At 39.1% G+C, this 22865-nt stretch overlaps 1 protein-coding gene across 2 annotated transcripts in view; it reads right to left on the minus strand.

Annotated features, from left to right (window-relative positions):
* The window catches only part of Intu (inturned planar cell polarity protein), an 85900-nt gene extending 63302 nt beyond the window's left edge, over positions 1-22598 (minus strand). For both annotated transcript variants that reach the window (XM_027926656.2, XM_071614692.1), the window contains exons 1-2: positions 22389-22598; positions 5331-5869 (exon numbers count right to left, since the gene is read on the minus strand). In XM_027926656.2, the coding sequence (XP_027782457.2) occupies positions 5331-5869; positions 22389-22531 (682 nt within the window). In that variant the 5' untranslated portion in view covers positions 22532-22598. The remainder of the gene's footprint in view (positions 1-5330; positions 5870-22388) is intronic.
* Between the last annotated feature and the right edge of the window lie 267 nt (positions 22599-22865).

Below are 22865 nucleotides of genomic sequence, written 5' to 3' on the forward strand. Positions count from 1 at the left end.
CTCAGCCTCCCAAGTAGCACCACTCCACCATCATACCTAGCTTAGTGCAAAATTTTTATTCTCGTTAAGTTAAAAAATAATATTACAGAAAGGCTAGAGAAATTACAATAGTCCTAGCATTACAGCTATGATCATTTTTAAAAGTTAAGTATACTTGTTCACCTAAATTAGGTATATGGATATTCATTCTTTTAAATCTCTCAAGTGATAAGAATTTACGTTAGTATACAGTTTATAGAATTACTGTTTTAAGTCATATCACATTAAAATCTTAGTAGAAATTTTTATGCTTTTAAGTTTTTAAAAAATTATTTTTAAATGCCTCAATAAACATTTTTATGTTTTATCTCCTTTTAAAAATCAGGGTCAACATTTAGGTCATCCTTTAATTCACAGATCATTTTAATTATGAACCTTCTGAACTCCTTCTCTGATATTTCATCAACTTTGCTGCCCATGGGTTCTGTTATTACAGTCACATCAATGTTTATAGCAGCACAATTCACAATAGCTAAACTGTGGAACCAATCTAGATGCCCTTCAATAGATGAATGGATAAAGAAAATGTGGTGTATATATATACAATGGAGTATTACTCAGCAATAAGAGAGAATAAAATCATGGCATTTGCAGGTAAATGGATGGAATTAGAGAAGATAATGCTAAATGAAGATAGCCAATCCCTAAAAAACCAAATGCTGAATGTTTTCTTTGATAAAAGGAGGCTAATTCATAGTAGGGTAGGAAGAGGGAGCATGGGAGGAATAGACGAACTCTAGATAGGGCAGAGGGGTGGGAGGGGAAGGGAGGGAGCATAGGGTTAGAAATGATGGTGGAATGTGATGGACACTATCATCCAAAGCACATGTATGAAGACACAAATTGGTGTGAATATACTTTGTTCTGTTATTACAGTAAGCTGGTTTGTTTGGGGCACTTTCCTCCCTTGTTTTTTCATGTTGTCTATGTGTCTTCCTCTCTTGCAGTGTGGATCTGAGATATTACAGTTTCTACTCTATATTCTTGTAGTACCCATGCAGATTGTCTGTACCTCACCTTGATGTTGGGTTTCTAGACCCTGCTGGTGTCCCTCAATGTATGCTACCACATCTAAAGGTGGTGGCAGCAATAGCTGAGGTAACTCAAGATAATTAGTTAAGGGGCCCCAAGATAGAAATGGGACCCTTGAGTCAACACTATTGGTCCAAATTTATGATATCATATTTGGGAAAAGCATCAATATTACTGGTACAAATTTATGCTAATCAGGTCTTAAAAAGAGACTAAACCACATAATTACAGTCAACTCATACTAGATACAGGCACCAGAAACATACACTGGAGAAAAGATAGCCTCTTCAACAAATGGTGCTGGGAAAACTGGAAATCCATATGCAGCAAAATGAAATTAAACACCTATCTCTCACCATGCACAAAACTCAACTCAAAATGGACCAAGGACTTAGAAATAATCCCAGAGACTCTGTGTCTAATAGAAGAAAAAGTAGGTCTTAATTTCCATCATGCAGGGTTAGACCCCAACTTCCTTAATAAGACTCCTGTGGCACAAGAGTCTTGTGTAAATGGGATAGACTCAACCTAAAAAGTTTCTTTTCAGCAAAAGAAACTATCTGTGAGGTGAATAGAGAGCCTACATCCTGGGAGCAAATCTTTACCCCTCACAAATCAGATAGAGCCTAATCTCTAGGGTATATAGAGAACTCAAAAAGCTAAACACACACACACACACGCAAAATTATCCAATCAACAAATGGGCCAAGGACCTGAACAGACACTTCTCAGAAGAGGATATACAATCAATCAACAAATTTTGAAAAAATGTTCATCATCACTAGCAATGAGAGAAATGCAAATCAAAACCATTCTAAGATTTCATCTCACTCCAGTCAGAATGGCAGCTATTATGAAGACAAACAACAACAGGTGTTAGCAAGGATGTGGGAGAAAAGGCACACTCATACAGTGTTGGTAGGGCTGCAAAAATTGATGCAGCCAATATGGAAAGCAGTATGGAGATTTCTTGGAAAATTGGGAATGGAATCACCAATTTGACCCAGCTATCCTTCTCCTCAGTCTATACCAAAGGACTTAAAAATAGCGTAATACATGGACACAGCCACATCAATGTTTATAGCAGCACAATTCATAATAGCTAAACTGTGGAGCCAACCTAGATGCCCTTCAGTAGATGAATGGATAAAGAAAATGTGGTGTATATATATACAATTAAATATTACTCAGCAATAAGAGGGAATAAAATCATGGCATTTGCAGGTAAATGGATGGAATTAGAGAAGATAATGCTAAGTGAAGTTAGCCGATCCCTAAAAAACCAAAGGCCTAATGTTTTCTTTGATATAAGGAGGCTAATTCATAGTGGGGTAGGAAGAGGGAGCATGGGAGGAATAGAAGAACTCTAGATAGGGCAGAGGGGTGGGAGGGGAAGGGAGGGGGCATAGGGTTAGAAAAGATGGTGGAATGTGATGGACACTATCATCCAAAGCACATGTATGAAGACACGAATTGGTGTGAATATACTTTGTATATAACTAGAAATATGAAAAATTGTGCTCTATATGTGTAGTAAGAGTTGTAATACATTCTGCTATCACATATAAATTTTTAAAAACCAATAACCTAATCAATAAATGGGCTAAGTAAATGAGCAGACACTTCACAGAAGATATACAATCGATCAGCAAATTTATGAAAAAAAATGTTCAACTCTAGCAGTCAGAAAAATGAAAATTAAAACTAAGATTTCATCTTATTCTAGTAAAATGGCAATTATCCAAAAAAAATCAAGCAACAATAAGTGCTGGGAGGTTGTAGGGGGAAAAGTACACTGATTCATTCATTGCCTTTGGGATTGCAAATGGTACAAACACTTTAGAAAGCAGTATTGAGATACCTTAGAAAACTTAGAATGGAACCACCATTTGACACAGTCTATACCCAAAGGACAAAGCACACTACAGTGATGTAGCCACCTTAATGTTTATAGCAGCTCAATTCACAGTAGCTAAACTGTGGAAACAGCCTAGATGCCCTTCAATAGATGAATGGATAGAGAAACTATTCAGCCTTAAAGAAGAATGAAATTATGGCAATTACGGGTAAGTGGACAGAATTGGAAAATATCAGGCTAAGCAAAGTAAGCCAATCTCAAAAAAACAAATGTTTTCTCTGACAAGTGGATGCTGATCCATAATGGGTAGGGGGCAAGGGAAGAAAGGAGGAACTCTGGATTGAGCAGAGGGGAAGGAAAGGAGGGAGGGGAGAGAGGCGGGGAGGCGAGGGCAGGAGGAATGTATTGGGGGGAATCTTGGCCTTCTGTAGAAGTAAAAAAACTAACCTGAGAAAATCCCATTATTTTACAAGAAAGAAATTTGAGCACTAACAGCATACAAGTGGACATTAGCTCCCACTCTGGTTATCAACTGCTGCATTACAAACCATCTAGAACATTCAGTGGCTTGAAACGAGCACATTAATTTGTTATCCGTTCTGGCTCTGGGCTCAACTAAGGTTCCCACAAGAGGCTCCTCACACATTTACAGCCAGGTGGGGCTGGGGCCGGAGTCGTCCTGGAAGCTTCTCCACTCAGGTCTGATGGGTGGGACCTCAGCTAGGCTGTCAGTCAGATCACCACTCCTGGCTTCTCCATTTGGCCTGGCCTTCTCACAGAATGGTGACCGGGTTCCAAGAACAAGTGTCCCCAAAAGAACCAGGCAGAAGCAGTATCACCTTTTATGACCCAACCTGGTAAGTCACACAGCATCACTTAATCTGTAGTTATAGGCCCACCCAGACTTGAGGACACGGATGTAATTCTCCCTAGGAAATATGGATATCACAGTGTGAGAAGACTACATGGAGATGCTGTTGCTGCCACTCTGGAACACACACTTTGCCCTGAGGTTCTTCTTACACGATTCTGGAGGACCCTCTGTAAAGAGTTATCACAATGTGTGAAAGTCTCTGCCTCTTTGTGATCCATCGCTTCCAGTAGAATATGAGCTCCTTTATAAGAGTATCAGGTTGTGACAGCAATCTTTGCATTCTTGGCACTTAGTAGAAGCTCAAAAAATGTTTAATTTGTTGAATCTATGAATAAAAAACTGAAATTCAGACTTCAAATCAGACATACTTAACTTAAAAATGTTTCTGAAGTATCTGAAAAATCTCTGTCTAATCTCTTAAGCTGGGTCAACTTAAAAGACTGTCAGGTTCTAGAACTATTATAATTTTAAGTTTCATTAATAATACAGACTTCATCTTTTTTAATGCATGTTAAAATTTTTCAATACCTTTATTTAATTTATTTATTTTTATGTTCTGCTGAGGATCAAACCCAATGCCTCACATGTGCTAGGCAAGCGCTCTACCACTGAGTTATAAACCCAGCCCCAATAATACTGACCTTATCTTTAATTAATAAGACTGCTACTAGCCAGGAGTCGTGGCACACGCCTATAATTCCAGCAGTGCAGGAGGATCACTAATTCAAAGCCAGCTCAGCAAATTAGTGAGGCCCTAAGCAACTCAATGATACCCTGTCTCTAAATAAAAAATAAAAAGGACTGGGATGTGCTCAGTGATTAAGTACCTCTGGGTTCAACTGCTGGTACCAAAAAGAAAGAAAGAAAGATTACTACTAATTCAAACATTATATGCAACACCTTAAAATCTGTCAGCAACACAGAATGCTCGTCTTAATGCATATTCAGAATAACTTGGGGACTTAAGCTTTTCCTCAAAAGCAGTGGAGTATTTTATGACAAGCACCCTTAAAAGGAAATTTATGTGTAATACTACTGTTGCTAAGTATGCCAAATGAAACAGTTTAAGTGTAGTTTAAGTCCAAGAACTTAGTGTACTCAAGTGCAAACATACAATTTAAAGGTATTTTTATTCATAAATTATAGATTTTTACATCATGCTATTGGATGCAGCCATTCAAGCCTAAATTATCACCATACAATCAACTTATTTTCTTTTTCTTGTCAGCAAATATAACCAAGCTTAAATAAAATTACATAATCAAAACTTTAAAATTAGGCTATCGCCTGGCCTGAACAAGGAGCACATGTATTCAACACACTGAACCGCTTATTTTAAGAACACTGTGCCTTGTGGTACACCAACTGCAACAATTTCTCTACCACAGAGAAATAATCAGTGGATCACTCATCAGCCCTTAATCTGTGAGACCCTCTATAACAGTTTCTTTAATCACAGCTCTCACAAGGCATTATCACTAATCATGAATCTTGCAAACAACACCGACGTTCATCAGTGACACTTACCAACTACTATCTGACCACTCTTCATAGCAGAACCTCCTGGCGACAGGCCGTGGACCACAAGCTTCTCTCCATCGCCCTGCTTCCCACTTCTCCTCCAGCTCCACTTGGTCTGGTGGATAATTCCAACCAGCACTTCTAGAAGTCTGAGCTGTTCTTTGGCTTTTGTGACGGTGAGCTTTTTGGGATTCACATAAACATTCACATCTTTGTACTGCTGTTGGATAATGACTCCTGTCTTCTGATTGGACTGATGCTTTAGAATGGATACTGGCCCATTATCACTGCTATTTTTTTTATTGTTGCGCTTGGGTAAAAGTCTTTTACTTTTTAAAATTTTGGTAAATCGCTTGAGTTTGGGTTCACACTTTTTTCTTTCTTTGTAGTCATCCTCTTCAATGATAATCTCATTTTCACTGAACCTGACGTGGTTCACAGTTGGTGTCTCAGGAAGGAGGCTCTCCTCTTCCCCCTCACTCAACTCCAAGTACAGCAGTTCTCCATTTTTCTGCACACTGTCCAGCCACTCAGGCTCCAGATCACTAGGAAACAGAGAAAAGATAATCTGGATGCAGCCCAACATAAGAAACAGTGTCACCCTCCTAGAGGATGAGAATAGGTGTGGGATGTGGGAGGGGTGAATTTCATTTATTTCAAATTCTTCCGAATATTTCTAATTTACTGAGCATTAACACTATTTCCTGTAGAATGATTTTTGTAGAGTCTTGAAGAATAGGAGTTGGAGGAGAAGGAATTAAGAAGGTGCAGTGATAGGAAAGAAAACCCATATTTTAAAAAAAGAGATGGTCCTTTTGAAAAACCTACAGGATTTTTTAAAATAAATTAATTCAATTACTACATGGTTATTATTTGCTTTAGACAACAACCACACTGGACAATAATTTACTATTAGAATTTGTACTTGAAAATATTCTACATGCATAGAAGTTGTTAGCATGGCTATTAGGGGAAAATGAAAGCATACCTGCATTCATAGGTCATTTACACAAACATTTTTGAAAATTCATTTAAGGACAGGAAGATGGCAAAAGTGAGCTAGGCAGCAAGTTCTGTCTCCTTACATGGAGATGGCAAAGGAAAAGCAGAATTGAGAGGTGAGCAACAAAATAAATGTTTTTAATATTAACCTATAGAAAATTATAGATTATCCAATTACTGGAATCACTGTTAATTTTCTGAGAATTTAATATTCTGATAATTTCTTAACAAACCGACAATTTCAGTCCATTATGTTCAATTGTCACATATATAGGACAGCTATAAAAAACTTAAATTGAAAAACAAATATGCCACTTATGGACACTTTAAAATAAGTAATGTTTTTAACGTTATTTAAAAAAAATAGACTCAATATTACAAAGTCTGAGACATGGAAGACAGATTACCAGAGAAGAAAACAAACTCAGAGTCCCCCAACCCCAAAACTGAACCTGGGGAGGGAAGGGGGCACAGATAATCTCTTAAACTCACCCACTGGAAAACATTTTAGAAAGACAGACAAAATTTAAAGTGTGACGGTAACCAACCAAAGGCTCCTGAAGACAGAGCAAAGAGTTGAAAGCCAAAGTGTGAAAAGAAAACTGAGCTGTGGGTCCACAGTCATCCTGTGGAGCCCTCAGCTGACCATTCACCCCCTTAAATCAGACAGCTGCAAATCAAACCGGAGGGCAGTCCCCTACCTTGGGACCTTTTAATAATCTGGCCAGAAAGAACTTGCAGGAAGACCACTCCCAGTCAAAATTCACTGAGCCTCTCCCCCCCCCCCCATGAACGAGGGAACAACGAGGCTGGTGGGGACCTGTGGCAGGAGCTGTGCCTAACGCCACTCAGCCTGTAAACCCCGGCCAGGGCAGAAGCTCCTGACTACTCCCCTGAGACACAGAGAAACAAAGCAGTTTAGCCCCCAGCAGAGGAAAGGTCACCAGGCCCTGTTCACTGACGTTGGGGGAGGCACCAGGGGAAGCTTAGGGACAGGACCCAGGGTGGTGGGGCCGATCGGGGAAGCTGCCTTGTCGTGTCCTGCATGACAGTTTATCCAGGGCTACATGAACCGGCTGATGAGGGGATTAGGAAGAAGACAGACAGACCAAAGTGGAGACAAGGCCAGGGCGCGGAGGTCCAGCCTGCCTCTGGTGGAGGGAGATGACCACGAGCAAGCTCAGTGCATCCACTACACAGGTTTGAACATCAGAAGGACGCATCGGGAGAAAGCTTCTTCAAGATAAACAGAGCAGAAGCTGAGGGTAAGAGCAGCCCAATTAGGGATCACTGGCTCAAGCCTATGATTCTCTCTCTACCTGTGGGCAGCAGGTGTTTGAACCCAAGATTGTGAACTAACAAAATTCTTTGGCTAGCAAGGGATTTTCCTTTGAACAGGGCATCGCCATACAACTGGGCAGTTTTCTCAGAATCTTGGTACCAAGAAAGTCTCAAGAGAAACATCACCTCTGTCTCTGGGCAGTTCAATGACTCATAATTCATTCACCACTCCCAAAATTGCCTGAGGTGGAAAATTACCAGAGCCTTCACAGAAAGAAGAGGCTGCCCCCCGCCTTAAGTGGCACACTGCCTGACCCATGATCACAAATGAAAACTGAGAAGGCATTGTTGGGCATTTGTGGACCTTGCATCAGACTTAGTAAATAGAGGGAATCAACACCCACCATTCACAACCGGGGGCAGTGGAAACGAGAGTCCAGGTGAACCACCTGACACCCTTCACTGCAGTATCTCACAGAGTGGCCAGCCAGAGGAGTATCCGTGCACCACAGAACACATGCAGAAAACCCACAACCAGAGTTCCTGTGCTCACGGCTACCAGGATCTTCCCTACCATGAAAAGGATTCTATAGAGAGGAGCAGATACACGATGACCCACAGCAAACACAGGGCGCATGAGAGCCTGCATCCTGAACTATGCCACACAATAGAAACAGCCAACTCACAACAGTGCGCCCTCCAAGCATTCAGCTGCAGGCCTCTGGGTTGACAAACCAGAAGCTGCTGTTGGAGGCTCATAAAAACTAGGGACGTGGCTCCTGTGGCCCTGCAACTTGTGAGAGATCCAGAACCAAAAACTGATGGACATCTGCTAAATGTCCAAACCTCAACGAAATCCAAACCAAAATTTAACAAGAATTTTCTTCACTTGACATGGTTTATTCCTCCCCCTTTTAGCCCTCATTTAAGGTAAGTTTATTAAATTTACCAACTAATTACTGACTTATTCCAAAGATTATTATAGGTTTACACCTGAACTTGAGTAACTGTGGAGAACAACTGCAGTAAGTTTTTGTTTCTTTTAAGGTTGAGTATAAATAACAAGGCTTTGCTCTATAGTGATTATAGTCCACAGGGCTCAGTAGCATTTCTTAAAGTAGTGCTGATATTGAGATCACAACTTAAAATATCATTAGCTAGACATTCACCCAAACCAGGGCTCTTAAGAGAAAGAAGCTCACAAAGTAGTTCTTCGCTTAGAAGAAGTGAGAACTATACTGATGGATAGGTAGACATCAAACAATATGAAAAGCAAGGAGCCAAACCATCCCAAACAGTCCACAATGCTTGAACAACAGACTTCATTGACACTACAGTAGAGGGAATGCCAGAGAAGGAATTTAGAAAGTTCACAGTTAAAATGTTCTATGAGCTAAAAGAAATGTAAGAAGTGAAATCACAGAAAATATAGGAAGCAAAAGATCACTTCAATAAAGAGATAGATTCTGAAAAAGAACCAAACAAAAATCCTGGAAATAAAAGAATCAATAAACTAAATTAAAAATTCAGTGGAATGCACCACCAATAGATTAGACCACTTTGAAGACAGATTTTTAATCCTCAAAGACAAAGTACATAATCTTCAAAATAAAGCTGACCATAAAGAAAAGATGTTAAGACACCATGAACAGAATAGTCAAGAAATTTGTGATAACATCAAGAGGACAAATTTTAGAATCATTGGGGTAGATGAAGGCTCTAAAATACAAGCTAAAGGGATATACAATCTTTTTAATGAAATAGTAAAAGAAAAATTTAAGAATGAGATGGAAATTAAAATACAAGAGGCATACAGAACTCTCAATATACAAAATCTCAATAGTTCCACTCCAAAACACAATATTATGAAAATGTCTAATATATAAAATAAATATAAAATTTTTAAAGCTTCAGGAGAAAAATGGTTGGTCACACTGAAAGGTAAACCAATCCAGATTTCGAATGATTTCTCAACCCAGACCCTAAAGCCAGAAGGGCTTGTGATAATACACATGAAGCACTGAAAGAAAATGTGTGCCAACCAAGAATACTATATAAAGCAAAAATTAAACTTCAGAATTGAAGAAGAGATAAAAACTTCCATGATAAATGAAAGCTAAAATAATTCATAACTAGAAAGCCTATATTATAAAACATATTCACAAAAATATTTCATGAAGAAGAAATGAAAAAATAAAAATAAAAACCAGCGTAGGGAGGAATTACATTAGAAAAGTCAATCAAAAAAATAATGAAGTCCAATTTTAACATCAGAAATGAATGAAAAATGGCAGAAAATAAAACTCACCTTTTGATAACAACATTAAATATAAATGATCTAAACTCTTTAATCAAAAAATACAGGTTCACAGACTGGATTGAAAAACAAGACTCAACAAAAGCTGTCTGCAAGAAACTCACCCCACAGGCAAGACATCCACAGACTGAAGGTGAAAGGAGGGAAAAACATACAATTCACCTGGGACTCACTTTATCTGTATTCTTATATCAGATAAAGTGGACCTGAAGCGAAGACTAATCAAAAGAGACAAAAAAGGTCACTTTATACTTCTTACAGGAATCATACATCAACAAGATATATTGATTGTAAATACTTATGTCCCAAACAACTAAGCATCTACGTTCATCAAATAAATCTTTTTTTAATATTTATTTTTTAGTTGTAGTTGCACACAACACCTTCATTCCAACGTGGTGCTGAGGATCGAACCCATTCCATTTATTGATTTTTATGTGGTACTGAGGATCGAACCCAGGCCTCGCACATTCTAGGCGAGCGCTGTACCACTGAGCCACACACAACTCCAGCCCCAAATAAACCCTTCTTAACATTAAGAATCAAATAGACAACAATACAATAATAGTAAGTGACTTCAACATGTCTCTCTCCCCAATGGATAGATCACCCAAACAAAAACTAAGCTAAAATTCTACAGAACTAAAAAAAATACAATTAATAATATGGACCTAACAGATATCTATAGAGTATTTTATCCACCAATGACTGAATTCACTTTCTTCTCAGCAGCATCTAGAACAGTTTCCAAAATACACTGCATTTGAGGTCACAAAGCAAATGCTGGCAAACACAATAAAACAGAGATAATACCTTGCATTCTATCAGAAATGAAATTAGAAATAAATAAGATAAAAAACAGAAACCACTCTAACATCTGGAGATTAAATAATATACTTTTAAATAATGAATGGATAACAGAAGAAATCAAGGGAGAAATTAAAATAAAATTTTAGAGGTAAATGAGAATAGTGATACAACATTTCAAAATCTCTGGGCAGTATGAAGGCAGTTCTGCCTAAGAGGGAAATTCACAGCATTGAGCTCACACACTGAAAGAATACAAAGATACCAAATAAATAATCTAACATTGCATCTCAAGGCCCTGGAAAAAGAAGAAGAAACCAAAATCAGTAGAAGGCAGGAAATAATTAAAATCAGAGCTGAAATCAATGAAATTGAGATTAAAAAAAATACAAAAGAGCAATGAAACAAAGAGTTGGATTTTTGAAAGGATAAACTAAATTAATAAGCCCTTAGCCAAACTAACCAAAGAGGGCAAAAATTCAATTATCAAAATTTGAGATGAAAAAGGAAATATCACCACAAACATTATGAAATACAGGGTTATCAGAAACTATTCTGAAAATTTCTTCCCCAATAAGCTAGAAAAACTTGAGATACTGACAAATACCTAGAGATCTATGACCCATCCAAATTGAAGGATACAGAAAACTTAAACAGATCAGTTATCAACAACCTTCCAACAAAGAAAAGTCCAGGACCAGAGAGATTCTTGGCTAAGTTTTACCAGACCTTCAAAGAAGAACTAATATTAATCCTCTCAAATTATTCTATGAACAGAAAAGGAAGGAATATGCCAAACTCTTTCTACAAAGCCAGTATACCTGACACCAAAACCAGACAAAGACACATCAAGGAAAGAACACTTCAGACCAATAACCTCAGTGAACACAGATATAAAAATTTATAATAAAATATTGGCAAACCATATACAAAAACACATTAAAAAGAGAGTGCAACCCCAATCAAGTAAGTTTCATTCAGAGTTCAACATATGGAAATCAATAAACGTAATTTACCACTTAAATAGGCTTAAGGACAAGAATTACATGATTATCTCAATAAATGCAGAAAAACTATGTGATAAATTTCAGCACCTATTCATGTTAAAAATACTGGAGAAACTAGGGACCAAAGGAACTTGCCTCAACACTGTAAAGGCCACATATGACAAATCCGAGCCCAGCATTACTCTGAATGGAGAAAAACTGCACGAATTACCTCTAAAAACAGGAACAAGGTAAGAATGGCCACTCTCACCATTCCTATTCAAAACAGTCCTAAAACTCTAGCCAAAACAATCAGGCAACAGGAGGAAACAAGGGATGCAAACAGGAAAAGAAGAGCTCAAATTATCTGTTTGTTGATGACATAATCTTATATTTGGAAGACCCAAAAACTCCACAAGAAGATTTTTAGAACTCATAAATAAATTAATCCAGCAAATTTACTTAGAGGGACAGAAGATCAACACTCATAAATCAATTGTGTACCTGTACAAAATGTTCAATCTACTGAAAAAGAAATTAGGAAAGCAATCCCATTCACAATAGCCTCAAAAAAAAAAATGGGGGAATAAATCTAACAAAAGAGATGAAAGTTCTCTACAATGAAAACTACAGAACACTAAAGAAAGAAATTGAAGATGACCTTAGAAGATAGAAAGATCTTCCATGTTCTTGGATAGGCAGAATTTATATTACCAAAATGGCTATACAATCAAAAGCACTCCAGAGACTCAAAGCAATTCCCATAAAAAATACAATGAAGTTCTTCACAAAACTAGAAAAAGCATTTATGAAATTCACCTGGAAAAATAAAACCCAGAATAACCAAAGGAATCCTTAGTGAGAAAAGCAAAGCAGGAGGCATCACAATACTGAACCTCAATTATACCACAGAGCTATAGTGACAAAATATATGGTCCTGGCACCAGAGCAGGCATGAATGCCAATGGAACAGAATAAAAGACAATGACAAACCCACATAAACATTGTTGTCTGGTGCTACACAAAGGTGCCAAAAGCATACATTAGAGAAAAGATGGCCTTTTGAACAAATGCTGCTAGGAAAACTGGAAATCTGTATGTAGTAGAATAAAATTTGACCTCTGTCTTTTGCCATGCACAAAACTCAACTCAAAGTGTTTCAAAGACCCAAACCAAAAAGCCTACAGTGGTTAGAAGAAAATATAAGCTCAACACACTCCAACATGGAGACTCAGGAAGTGACTTCCTTAACAAGACTCCTACAGCACAAGAGGAAAAATAAAAAATCAATATATGGGATAGCATCAAGTTAAAGAACTTCTTCAAAGGAAAGAAACAATTAAAATCATGAAGAGAGAGCCTACAGAATGGGAGAAAATCTGCCCCCTGATCCTCTGATAGGGCATTAACATACAGGATATACAAAGAACTAAAAAACTTAAAATAACCCAAAAACCCAATCAATAAGTGGGCAAAGGAACTAAATGAAGACTTCTTAAAAGAAGAAATAAAAATGGTCAATAAATATATGAAAGAATGTTCAACATTTCTAACAATTAGAGAAATGCAATTTAAACTGCATTGAGATTTCATTTCACTCCAGTCAGAATGGCAATTTTTAAGAATACAAGTAACAGTGGCTTGGGAGGCTGAGGCAGGAGGACTGTGAGTTCAAAGCCAGCCTCAGCAACTTAGCAAGGCCCTAAGCAACTCAGTGAAATCCTGTCTCTAAACTAAACACAAAAAGGCCTGGGATTGTAGCTCAGTGGTTAAGTGCTCCTGGTTCAATCCCTGGTACCAAAAAAAAAAAAAAAAAAGTAACATTAAATGTTGGTGAGGATGTAGGTGAAAAGGTAGACTCATACACCACTGGGAGGGCTGAAAACTAGTGCAACCACTCTGGAAAGTAATACAGAGATTCCTCAAAAATTAGTAATGTGACCTAGCTATCCCACTCCTCTGTGTGTGTCCAAAGGATTTAAAATCAGCACAGGATAGTAAGATATATTAATGTTTATAGAAGCCAATAACTCATAAGAGCCAAGTCATGGAGTCAACCTAGGTGCCCCTCAACAGATGAATTTAGTGTGTGTGTGTGTGTGCCAAATTACTCAGCCATAAAAAAATTGTCAGTAAATAGATGAAAATGGAGACTATGATGCTAAGTGAAATAAGCCAGTCCTCAAAAGTCAAAGATATGTGGAAGCTAATCCAAAATAAGGGGGTGAGTGGGGGTGGAAGAATAAAACAACAAAAGAAAGATGAGTGGAGTAGACTTGGGGAATGAAGGGAAGGGAGGAAGAACGGGACAGGCAGACTGTGGAATGAATCTGACCTGACCTTCCTGTGTACATATATGAATATACCACAGTGAATCTCACCATCATCCACATCCACAAGACAATAAATTAAAGTTAAAAAAACTATAAATGGCAAAATATCAGTAGAGGGAAGGAACAGGGGAAGAGAGGAGGGAAGTAACGGGGGAAATCTTGAGAACTGAATGAGAACAAATTTTTTTCCATGCTTTTACAATTATATCAAAATGAATCCCACAACCTCTATGCTTAACCAAAAAGAACCAATAAAAATGAATCAATAAATAAATTTTCAAAATGGAAACATTCAACTCACCACAGTTAGTTCTGCTGAAAACAACCAATTTATAGTCAGAGCTAACTCATGATCAGCTCTATAGCCTATAATCTTTTAAAACTCCTTTCTTATGAGTAATGTTAAGAAAGCAAAACTCATAATATTCATCATCTGTTAAAAAAATCAACTTTCAACTGGGAAGTACGTCACTAAAAAAACATAATTATTGCTATTAAAAGTACTGAAATAGCCATCAAAAACTCTTATAACAAACCTAATCACAAATTCTACCCGGCTCCATGTTGTGAACCACCTTTCAAACTGCTGTCCTTTAAAGTGAAATTGGTTCCAGTGGAAAAACTAACATGTCTTTTCAGAAACATGAGTAACAATATCCTGGCGTGAAAAGGTATGATTTGTGTTCTAATCACCAATCAATCAGACACTTTTCTGTTTTATACAGTGTTTATTAGCAACGTTAAATGTCTCTTTCTAAATGCTGCGAAAGCCCCTAAATTCTATTACTCAGTTCTTAACTACTGCCCTGGTCTGTGGCTGGTTATCAACACAGAATTTTCAAGTATATGAGTCACTCTTTAAAAAGACATAATTAGCTCAAAATATCAAAAGTAATATTTCTCGGGCTCTAGCTGGCTCCTGAGGCCCGGAATCACGTTAGTTGCTCAGCACCACTTAGCACTGCTCACTGGCCACGCATCAGCCGTTTCAGCCTCACAGCGTGCACTCACGGAGATCAGCGTCAGTAACTGCAGTTCTGGTTTGATGAGCCTAATTGTGCACACTTAAGTAGACAGAAAACGCATCATAAGTTTAACTGGTACAATGTAAATATCACGATTATACATTCATAAATTTATATAAATTTAAACAATAAAAGGTTTTGTTATTTATTTTAAAAGTCTTTTTGGAATATATACACTAACTTAGCTTACATGCCAAGTATAAAGATGGGGCATTTTGGCCAGGCACAGTGGCGCACACCTGTGATCCCAGTGGCTCAGGAGGCTGAGGCAGGAGGATCCCAAGTTCAAACAAGGCTCAGCTACTTAGTGAGGTGCTAAACAACTCTGTGAGACCCTGCCTCTAAATAAAATACCAAATGAGCTGGGAAGTGGCTCTGTGGTTAAGCACCTCTGGGTTCAATCCCTAGTACCAAAAAAAAAAAAAAAAAGATGGCGCATTTTAATCTCTAAAATCTGAATGAATGTGAACCCACTTCCTGGTTATGATTCTAAGATGAATGCAGGTGAGGAATAAAGAGACAAATACATAGCACCAAGCACTGCAGTAAATACCAGAATTACAAGAATGAAAATATCAGTTTCTGCCTTTGCTTAGTGGGGAAAAGAGAGAAGGAACCCATGACAATACACTTGGAGCACAAGACAGAGGCACATATGAGAGCTCTACAGCCTCATAAACAACAACTGGATGGGAGGAGAATTGGGGAGCTGAAGAAAAAGAGAAGTTTAAGCAGAAGTAACAACAGAGGAAGGCTTGAGGGACAGTGTCCAACCTATGTAGAAAACCACCAGCAACTGTGGGTGCCAGAGTAACGTGGGAGGTATGGAATGACAGAAGGTGTGGAGACCTGGCCTCCATTGAGTGAAGAGTTTGCAGGGTCTAGAGGTCAGATATCCCTGGACAGTCCTGCTCAGGAAGTAAACTGAAGGTAAGTTTGAGACACAACCCAAGGCAAGAAGATTAATTGGCATTTTAGTAGTCAAGGCAAAAATAACTAAGGTAATAAGGGCTGAAACATACTCGAAAATCACCAGAACTTTGAGATTCAGTAGGTAAGATGAGACAGAAGGGATTGAAGTGGACTGGATTTCTGGTTGGTGACTGCCAGCATCTCTCTATGCATACATAGGCACAAATAAATGGAAGTATGATTATCATGGTCATTGACATAAACAATGTTAAAGACCCATGTTTCATAATCACATAAAACGTATATACTTATATAATAGTATGTACTTGGCTTTCTAATTTCTCTCTTGACAATACAGTTCAGAAAGCCCTAATGGCGGCATAACAGTCCATATGGAGGATGCAGCATAGTCACTCATTTAGCTACTGATGAGCTTTGTACTCTGTTTTTATTTTTGTTTTTCTCTAAGAAAGTTACAGTATGTAACTTTTATGTGTATGTATATACAGGTCTTCATCCAAAAGACACACCAATGCACATTCTCACCAGCAAAGTGTGAGAACATGGAAAGTGGAAAATAACAACTTGATGGGGAAGAGATCTGGCCAGTGCCACCTCAACCAAGGGATTGAGGTTACGAAAACCACTGAACTAAGAACTTGTCACAGAACAGAGGAGACTAGGGAGACAGGCTGACTAGAGGCAATTTGATATCCTGGGTTGAATCCTGGAACAGAAAAAGAACATTAGTGGCAGAAAGGTGAAATCTGCCAACAAATAAAGTTCAGACTTTGGTTAATAGTACTTACCAGTGTTAATTTTCTTAGTTTTGACAAATGAGCAACATCTGTATAGGATGTCAACATCAGGGGCACCCGGGAGAAGGGTTTAAGGAAATGCTGTAATACCTTTGCAACTCCTCTGTAAATCTAAACTTACTTCAAAATTTAAACCTTATTTCAAAAAACAAACAAAATTAAATGTAGCTGTTTTAATTCAGATTTTTATATTGCATGGGTCATATTAATCAGTACTATACAAATACTCCTCCATCACCATCTGAAATCCTATGGTACAAGCTATAAAATTCTCATTGAGTAAATGACTTTCAATTTTCTTTCAATGAAAGTCTTAGTTTGTTTATTCTGCTTTGCTCTAAACAGATAACAGTTTATTTACAGCTTGCTTGCAAAATTTAAAGACACTTTAATTGGTTTTTAATGATGTATAACAAATAGATTAAAGAACATGAATTTCAGATAATGCTAATAAGTTTCTCAATTCCTAATGTTTTCAAGAATTCCAAGTTGACACTAAATATCCCCCCCCAAAAAAAAGTTATTTTACTCTCTCAAGACTTAATTTGCACTAATGCCTCTCTCTCTCTCTCTCTCTCTCTCTCTCTATATATATATATATATATATATATACATATATATAAGCATTTTTTTAATCATTTGCAACAGTATAGCAATTTCACACAGAGAAAAAAGCTATAAATTAACCTGTGGGAGGCCAACCTTATGGGTGACTGAGTTACACTCCCCAGCTGGGTGCTGAGGCGCTCAGTCACAGAAATGGGTGTGTCTTGCTACAGCCCCATGGGTGAAGCTATGCTCACCTGTTCCTTTGTAATATAACCCCTTGCCCTGTTTAGGATAGAATCTTCCATGGAAGTGCCTTGTGTGTGTCCCCTCCTCTTACTGTGCCCTTGGGTGTGGCCTACCCAGGTGTCAGTCAACCTGCTGACAGTGGACATCATGAAGATAGACTCAGCCCCCTGAAACCTGACCCCTTGCCTCATTTGAATAGCTTCTCCTCAATAAAAGGGGTCAGCGCGTGCTCTCTCTCTCTCTCTTTCTGCGGACCCTTAAGGTCAGAGGAGCCGTCACAGCAACCCCAAAGAAAAAGGTATTTGTGTCTCTTGTGTGGTTATTTCGTGCAGCCCAGTTAGCCCAGTTTAACTAGAGTGACCCCTGAGCCTTTTAGTCGCCGGAACAGAAACCCGGCATTTGCCCCATTCCAAATCCATTACATTATTCTTTTCTTCTCTCTCTCTCTTTTAAAGTGGGCAAGGTATAATGCCTTTTATCAAAGTGGCCAATACATGTAGTCATATGACACTATTAGGAACACAAGGACAATTCTAGGGACAGAGAAAAACCACACACAATAAAAAAATGTTATGACAAATGAATATGGGCTCTATGTGGCAAGGGTTCCTTCTTCTAACCCACCCACCAGTATTACCTCCACAGCCTCCTCAGAGACATACCCATGTGCCAACATTCCTCTTCTATAGTAAGCCTGTAAGAACTCTACAGACGTACCTAAGGTGATTTTTATCCCCCAAACAATAAGCATGTTGACAATCACATGCTGTTCAAAATTGATTTTTAGTTACAAAATATATATGAAAAAATGATAATTTCCAAAAAGAACATACAGATTATTAACTAGAATTTTGAAATTTCAGGATTATTTATGTGAATCAATGTGTACTATAACTTCCTTAGTCAGCTTCATATAGACCATAAAAGATAATAGGCAATTCATCTCCCTTTGATTAAGATTCACACTGGTATGCTTCTGATCAAATGCTGGTTCTGTCCAAGGTAGGAAGGCTGCCTGCATTGGTGACTGCAGATTAGGGAGGTGAACACCAAATACCCAGAGAGAAACCTTCTGGATTATGTCAGCAGATCAACCTTTAAGTCATATACATCAAGAAAGGACAGACAGTTGGGCCCAGTGGTGCACATCTGTAATCCCTGTGGATTGCAGGAGGATTGCAAGTTGAAAGCGAGCCTCCACAATGATGAGGCACTAAGCAACTCAGTGAGACCCTGTCTTTAAATAAAATACAAAAACACTTCAATCCCCAGTACAGAAAGAAAGAAAAGACATAATATCTGAATCTTGATAGAACTCAACATAGAGACCAGAAAAATATTTTTGATACAGATTTTTTCTGGGGGAGGTACCAGGGATTGAATTAAGAGGCACTCAACCACTGAGCCACATCCCCAGCCCTATTTTGTATTTCATTTAGAGACAGGATCTCACTGAGTTGCTTCCACCTCACTTTTGCTAAGCTGGCTTTGAACTTGAGATCCTTCTGTCTCAGCCTCCCAAGCCGCTGGGATCACAGGTGTGCGCCACAGTGCCCAGCATCCAATAGGGATTTACTGTACTTTTCCTATTGAAAGACAAAACATTAAGAGTGAATAGTGAATGACTACTGTAGAAATCTTAATGATTGTTTTTAAAAACTAAAATATCATACATAGATAATGTATTCCAGAAAATGGAATACTTAAAAAGTAAGACATTACCCTAGCACAAGGTCTTTAGATTGCACATTTTGAAGAAACTGAGTTAAGCTCATTTATTTTTATACCACCAAGTGCAGGGGGCTCCATTAGAAATCAGGTGTCCTGAGTTTCTATAATGAAACACTCAGCTGTGTGTAACTATGGGAAATGACATATTATCTCTAGGCTAAATATGTATGACTCCGAGATGTGGAGAAACCAAAAGCTGAAATCTCAACCTGTCTATTGCTTCTATTTAAGGACCAAATAAGGTTCCATGTAATCTTTACTTCCTTCCAGTAGCCTCGCCTAATAACCACGAGTTTTTAAATTACTTTTAAATGACCACAGCAAACTGGGCACAGTAGTACACGAGTACAATCTCCGCTATTTGGGAGACTGAGGCAGAAGGATCACAAGTTCAAGGCCATCCTAGGCAACTTAAAAGGACACTGTCTCAAAATATAAAATGGGCTCAAGATAAAGCTCAGTGGTACAGTGCTTGCATAACTTGCACCAGGCCCCGGTTTCAATGCCCTGTACTGCTTTTTTAAAAAGGCCACAAAGGGGAGCTGGGGTTGTGGCTCAGCAGTAGAACATTTGCCTCACACATGTGAGGCATTGGGTTTGGTCCTCAGCATCACATAAAATGAATGAACAAAATAAAGGTACTGTGTCCATCTACAACTAAAACAATATTAAAAAGGGGGGCACAAAGAGATTACAAAAAATTGATATTCTTAAATTTGTTCAAATTTTCAAGAATACAACCTATCCTTAAGTTTCTAGAACGTATTAAACAGGCTTTCCCCACACACTTACAAAGACAGTAATAAAAATGTTATAATTATGATAAGTGAAAATAATTTAGGAGTAATTCTTACTTATTTGTAACTGTTATTCCTAACTACCCATAAAATGCCATCCTAAAAATATGTATTGCAGTCCCTTATCAGCTTGGTAGACTCTTGGTACCTAAACCTTTCACCCTTAGGTGTTTCAAGTTGTACTGATTGGCTTTTCCAAAAAGTTCTTCATCCATAGAATAGATTCCTTCAAAAATGAAACAGCAATTAAACCCCTATCCCTCACCACGCACAAAACTCAACTCAAAGTGGACCAAGGACCTAGGAATTAAACCAGAAATCCTGCATTTAATACAAGAAAAAGTAGGCCCAAATCTTCATCATATTGGATTAGGCCCCTACTTCCTTAATAAAACTGCTATAGCACAAGAATTAAAATCAAGAATTAATGAATGGGGCAGATTCAAACTGAAAACCTTCTTCTCAGCAAAATAAACAATCTGTGAGGTGATGAGAAAGCCTACAGAATGGGAGCAAATTTTTACCATTTGTACAACAGATTGGAACACTAATTAGATTAGAACACTAATCTCTAGGGTATATAAAGAACTCAAAAAGCTAAACTCCAAAAAATACCCAAATAACCCAATCAATAAATGGACCAAGAACCTGGACACTTCTCAGAAGAGGATATACAATCAATCAACAAATATATGAAAAAATGTTCAATATCTCTAGCAATTAAAGAAATGCAAATCAGCGGAGCACAACAGACACTAGTATGGCAATTTGTAAATCAATGGATGTGTAACTGATGTGATTCTGCAATCTGTGTATGGGGTGAAGGTGGGAGTTCATAACCCACTTGAATCAAAGTGTGGAATATGATATGTCAAGAAATTTGTAATGTTTTGAACAACCCACAATAAAAAATTAAAAAAATAAATAAATAAATAAAATAAAAAATAAAGAAATGCAAATCAAAACTACTCTAAGACTTCATCTCATTCCAGTCAGAATAGCTGCTATTAAGAATACAAACAACAATAAGTGTTGACGAGGATGTGGGGGGAAAAGCACACTCATACACTGATGGTGGGACTGCAAACTGGTGCAGCCAATATGGAAAGCAATATGGAGAATCCTTGAAAATCTGGGAATGGAACCACCATTTGACCCAGCTATCCCATTCCTAGGTCTATACCCAAAGGACTTAAAAATCAGCATACTACAGGGACACAGCCACTTCAATGTTTATAGCAGCACAATTCACAATAGCTAAACTGTGGAACCAACCTAGAATCCCTTCAGTAGATGAATGGATAAAGAAAATGTGGCATATTCGAATATTCGAATATTACCCAGCAATGAAAGAGAATAAAATCATGGCATTTGCAGGTAAATGGATGGAGTTGGAGAATATAATGTTAAGTGAAGTTAGTTAATCCCAAAAAACCAAATGCTGAATGTTTTCTCTGATATAAGGAGACTGATTCATAATGGGGTTGGGAGGGGGAGCATGGGAGGAATTGACAAAATCTAGATAGGGCAAAGGGGAGGAGGGATGGGAGAAGGCATAGGGGTAGGAAAGGCGGTGGAACGAGAAGGATATCATTACTCTAAGTACATGTATGAAGACGGCGAATGGTGTGACTATGCTTTGTGTACAACCAGAGATATGAAAAATCGTGCTCTATGTGTATTTTGAACTGTGTTGCATTCTGCTGTCATATATAACAAATTAGAATAAAAAAATGAAATAGCATTGGGTATTGAAAATCAAAATAACTTTCTCATGGTATTATTAAGGATAAAAACGTGGAAAGAACACTTTGAAAATTAACTTATGACAAAACAGGAAACCAGGGGGATGCATAAAACACATCACAAACACCCTGAACCTCGAGGGAGGCTATCCTGGAAAGAGGCTATCCTGGAAAGAGGCTATCATCCTGGAGGGAGGCTATCCTGGAGCAGGTGGGTGACTACACACAGCTACTCTTTACACGGCGGGAGGAAAACCTGCACAATTCATCGGCTGCCTTGTAAAACCCGCGTGGTATCCGCATCCCACACACCCAGGCGGCTGAGGCGCAAGGACCTGGCATCCAGAAGGGCGCAGCCTCGCAGGGGGCCATTTCCAGAACTTTCCGCAGAGGCGCCCTCCAAGGCGCGGAACCGGCGGGAGCGGACTTGGCCCAGACCCCAGGGTCGCCGAGGTCCCGCTCGGGCCGTCTGGCACGTGCGCCCTGGGCTGCCCACCGTCCCCCTCTGCACTCACTCGGAAGCGCCGCTGGCCGAGGCGCAGGAGCCCGAGGAGCTCGTCCAGTCTGCAGAATCGCCCTCCTCGTCTTCCTGCGAAGCGAAGTCTGCGGGGAGCGCGTCCGGGCTTCCACGCGAGGCCCCCAAGGTCGGCGATGCCATCGTGAGGGCTGCACGGCCGCCGCAGGGGCCTTCACACCCCGCCGCCACCGACCGCAGCGGCCGCCATGTTGTTACCGCCGGGGAAGGGGCGGGACCACGTGACCGCGCCGCGCCGCTGCCATTGGTGGAGACGCGGGTTGCCGGGGCGACGAGGAAGCCGCCCGCGGAGCACGGCCGGGCTGGACTGGGTGAGGAGCTGACTCTCCGCGAGCTTGTCTCGGTGGCTGCAAGGGGACCGCTGAGACGTCACCGCTCCTTTTCCCCTCAGCGTTCTCCCCTGGGGGCTGCACAGCGTATCACACCGGGGGAGAACCCCTGTCCCGTTTCCTGTTCG

This window comes from Marmota flaviventris, chromosome 7 (assembly GCF_047511675.1).
Source record: "Marmota flaviventris isolate mMarFla1 chromosome 7, mMarFla1.hap1, whole genome shotgun sequence".
NCBI classification, from domain to species: Eukaryota; Metazoa; Chordata; class Mammalia; order Rodentia; family Sciuridae; genus Marmota; species Marmota flaviventris.